This window comes from Cucurbita pepo, unplaced genomic scaffold (genome assembly GCF_002806865.2).
Source record: "Cucurbita pepo subsp. pepo cultivar mu-cu-16 unplaced genomic scaffold, ASM280686v2 Cp4.1_scaffold001753, whole genome shotgun sequence".
NCBI lineage: Eukaryota > Viridiplantae > Streptophyta > Magnoliopsida > Cucurbitales > Cucurbitaceae > Cucurbita > Cucurbita pepo.
Genome location: NW_019647863.1, coordinates 1 through 4,642, shown reverse-complemented (window position 1 = coordinate 4,642; position 4,642 = coordinate 1). Strand labels below are relative to the sequence as shown.

The 4,642-nt window shown below is 45.5% G+C and overlaps 1 protein-coding gene across 1 annotated transcript; it reads left to right on the top strand.

Annotated features, from left to right (window-relative positions):
* Positions 1-4,485, top strand: LOC111786486 (fructose-bisphosphate aldolase 3, chloroplastic-like; the record flags this gene model as incomplete). The annotated part of the gene is given in 6 exon segments (XM_023666734.1): positions 1-259; positions 2,482-2,751; positions 2,859-2,968; positions 3,109-3,199; positions 3,888-4,157; positions 4,349-4,485. Coding segments are annotated over 6 exon segments (1,031 nt in total), but the record flags the coding sequence as incomplete, so codon positions are not given.
* Positions 4,486-4,642: the final 157 nt, after the last annotated feature.

Sequence of the window (4,642 nt, the reverse complement as noted above, 5' to 3'; positions counted from 1 at the left end):
TTTTTTGTTTTTTTCCTAACGATTCCCACAATAAAATCAGCCCCAAACCCAATTCGATTCTGTGTTTTATTTTGCCCCATCAATTCTTCTCGCTGTTCTTGAAGCCATGGCCTGTCTAAGCTTCGCCAAGTTGAACGCCTCCTCTTCCCAGTGGATCGCCCAACAATCCTTCTCTCAGAAGCGTGGTTCGTCTTCGCGCCGCCGTGTTTCCCTTCTTATCCGTGCTGGTGCTTACTCCGATGAGCTTGTTCAAACAGCGGTGAGTTTTTGGTTTAGATCGTTGTTTGTTTGTGGCGATTGACCTAGGGATATGATTTGGAAAGGCGTAAGGGTTGTTGTTAGGCATTTGGATCTGATCTTTCATTTTACATGCATGGGAGTTTTGAGTTGATCGTGATGTATTTGTTGAACGTTTGTGATTGTGGTGTTTTCTGCTGTCTTTATCGGTGCTCGAATTTGTTGTTGCTATAGACCTTGACCTAGAAGTTGATTTTTAATTTTCCTGGAAGTTTACTCGTTTCTGCGATCTTCTTTTTATGCCTTGTGTTTCGCATTTCCCCCGTCCTCTGTAAATTCATCCCGTTTCAGAGATGGATTTTACTCGCTTTATTTCATGTTTGCATGTCCTAGTATTTTTTCGCTAGAGAGGTAAGTTTGACCGTTATGTTTAGATGTTCTTAGTGACAGTAGTCTGTTCTTGTGAGATCCCACCTCGGGCGGAGAGGAGAACGGAACATTCTTTATAAGGGTGTGGAAACCTTTCCCTATCCGACGAGTTTTAAAAACCTTGAGGGGAAGCCCAAAAGGGAAAGTTTAAAGAGGACAATATCTGCTCGCGGTGGGTTTAGACTCTTACAATGTTATAAGAGCCCAACACCGGGCGATGTGCCAGTGAGGAGGCTGAGCTCCAAAGGGGGAGGACACGAGGCGGTGTGTCAGAAAGAACGCTGACCCCGAAGGGGGTGGATTGGTGGGGGGTCCCACATCGGTTGGAGAAGGGAATGAGTGCCAGTGAGGACGTNTGTGCCAGTGAGGAGGCTGAGCTCCAAAGGGGGAGGACACGAGACGGTGTGTCAGAAAGAACGCTGGCCCCGAAGGGGGTGGATTGGTGGGGGGTCCCACATCGGTTGGAGAAGGGAACGAGTGCCAGTGAGGACGCTGAGCCCTGAAGGGGGTGGATTGTGAGATCCCACATCAGTTGGGGAGGAGAATGAAGCATTCTTTTTAAGGGTGTGGAAACCTCNGTGAGATCCCACATCAGTTGGGGAGGAGAATGAAACATTCTTTTTAAGGGTGTGGAAACCTTTCCTGAGGCAGTGTGCTAGAAAGGACACGGGCCCCGAAGGAGGTGGATTGGTGTGTCCCACATCGATTGGAGAAGGGAATGAGTGTCAGCGAGGACGCTCGGCCCCAAAGAGGGGTGGATTGTGAGATCCCACATCGGTTGGGGGAGGAGAACGAAGCATTCTTTATAAGGGTGTGGAAACTTCTCCCGAGGCAGTGTGCTGGAAAGGACACTGGCCTCGAAGGGGGTGGATTGGGGGGTCCCACATCGATTGGAGAAGGGAATGAGTGTCGGTGAGGACGGNTGGAAACTTCTCCCGAGGCAGTGTGCTGGAAAGGACACTGGCCCCGAAGGGGGTGGATTGGGGGGTCCCACATTGGTTGGAGAAGGGAATGAGTGTCAGCGAGGACGCTCGGCCCCAAAGAGGGGTGGATTGTGAGATCCCACATCGGTTGGGGGAGGAGAACGAAGCATTCTTTATAAGGGTGTGGAAACTTCTCCCGAGGCAGTGTGCTGGAAAGGACACTGGCCTCGAAGGGGGTGGATTGGGGGGTCCCACATCGATTGGAGAAGGGAATGAGTGTCGGTGAGGACGGTCGGCCCTGAAGGGGAGTGGATTGTGAGATCTCACATCGGTTGGGGAGGAGAACGACGCATTCTTTATAATGGTGTGTAAACCTCTCCCTAGTAGACGCCTCTGCCTTTTAAAAACCTTGAGANGGATTGTGAGATCTCACATCGGTTGGGGAGGAGAACGAAGCATCTTTATAATGGTGTGTAAACCTCTCCCTAGTAGACGCCTCTGCCTTTTAAAAACCTTGAGAGGAAGCCCGAAGAGGACGATATCTACTAACGGTGGGCTTGAGCTGTTATTGTTCTTGTTGTATTTTGGGGTGAATGACCTATCTTCTTTTATCCTTGTTGAAAGGATCAGATTCAGAGCTTTTCGGCATGTCAGCAATAGACTTTTTTTCCCTTTTCATAATGTTAATATACTAGATCGATCTTTCATATCTCACTAAATATGAATACTTCAGAAGAAACAGTCATCATCTCTCGCAGAACTTATACTAGCTTGCATTCAACGTTGCAAAATGGCAGGATAACCTTCATATTTTGTAACGTTGTGACTCTGTTTTAATTAGGTTGGTTTCCTTGTATCAAGCCAGTAATTTTTTATATTTTTCGATTTTCAGAAATCAGTTGCATCTCCTGGACGTGGTATTCTTGCCATTGATGAGTCCAATGCAACATGTGGGAAGAGGTTAGCATCCATTGGCTTGGATAATACCGAAACCAACAGACAAGCTTACAGACAGCTTCTTCTGACCACACCTGGCTTGGGCGATTACATATCTGGTGCTATTCTCTTTGAGGAAACACTTTACCAGTCAACCACGGATGGGAAGAAATTTGTCGACTGCTTGCGGGATGCAAAAATTATGCCTGGTATTAAAGTTGACAAGGTAAATTGTCCTCTTACCTTTTAATACACAGAAAACAGCTTAGTATCAAGTATGCGAAGTTTCTGAATATCGAGTTTCGTTTCATATTTGTATTTTGTGGGTTTCAGGGTTTGGTTCCTCTGCCAGGATCCAACAGTGAATCTTGGTGTCAAGGCTTAGATGGATTGGCTTCGAGATCTGCCGAATACTATAAGCAAGGTGCCCGTTTCGCGAAGTGGTAAGTCAGCATGTTCTTGGTGAACCTGAGTCGCAAATTAATATGTGGAGTTTACTGCTTTGATTGACTCTCATGTGTTTTCTTCTTTAGCATTTATTTTGGTTTAATTATGCAAAATCTAAACCATATAAATCGTATAGGCGGACAGTTGTTAGCATTCCTTGTGGTCCTTCTGCTCTGGCTGTTAAGGAAGCTGCTTGGGGCCTTGCACGATACGCGGCCATTTCTCAGGTATATGGCTCTTCAATGAACTTGTTTACCATTACCATCACCAAGTAGCAGAAATACTTTAGTTTGGTTTACTTGTTGAACATGTTTGTTAGCACTAGATATATCTGTTTGATAATAGTTTTACAAAGTCAATATAGGTCAAATATTCGTCATAATCCTAACTCAAATTGCATAAACTTATTGGCTTTGAATTTATTTATGGTATATATGATATATTTAAAAAAATGTATATTATAACTTTAATGTGTCATTATGACTGTATCATGTTGGATTTGTATCTCATATCTGTATAGTGTCTATGCTTGTGAGTTCCCACGTTGGTTGGAGTGGGGAATGCTGAAAACCTCTCACTAGTGGACGCATTTTAAAACCATGACGGGAAGTTTAGAAGGGAAAGTCCAAAGAGGACAATATCTGCTAGCGGTGGGCTTGGGCGCTTACAAACCAAGCGGTGTGCCAGCGAGGACGTTGGGCCTCCAAGGGGTGTGGATTATGAGTTCCCACCTTGGTTGGAGGAGGGAACAAAATATTCCTTGTGGAAACCTCTCCTTAGTGGACGTGTTTTAAAACCTAGAAGGGAAACCTGGAAGGAAAAAGTCCAAAGAGGACAATATCTGTTAGCGGTGGGCTTGAGTGGTTATAATGATTTCATTATAATGATTTCATGATTCACTCACTTTGATTGCAGGAGAATGGGCTTGTCCCTATTGTAGAACCTGAGATCCTTCTCGATGGGGACCATTCCATTGATAGGACACTTGAAGTGGCTGAAAAGGTCTGGTCAGAAGTATTCTTCTATTTGGCCGAAAACAATGTTCTGTTTGAAGGAATCCTTCTAAAGCCTAGCATGGTAACACCCGGGGCCGAACACAAGGACAAGGCCTCTCCTCAAACTATTGCCAATTACACACTAAAGATGCTCAGTAGAAGAGTTCCTCCTGCAGTCCCTGGAATCATGGTATGAACTATTGAACTACCTTTCAACTAGTTTATCTGCTGAACAATTTTTAGGAGATGAACTGGGTCGATCTTTGGCTTTGTGTACAGTTCTCGACTCTTCGGTCGGGATGCATTAGCATTCCTTTGTTCAACAAACTCATTTAAATAGCAGATACAGTACAATTAAATCTTTTGTTGTTCTGTATGCAGTTTTTATCTGGAGGACAGTCTGAAGTGGAAGCAACATTGAACCTGAATGCGATGAACCAAAGCCCCAACCCCTGGCATGTCTCCTTCTCTTACGCCCGTGCGTTGCAGAACACCGTACTCAAGACATGGCAAGGAAACCCTGAAAACGTTGAGGCTGCGCAGAAAGCACTTCTGGTGCGTGCCAAGGCGAACTCCCTTGCTCAGCTCGGGAAGTACTCTGCCGATGGTGAAAGCGACGAGGCCAAGAGGGGAATGTTCGTGAAGGGATATACTTACTGAGCCTCGTCGGTAGTC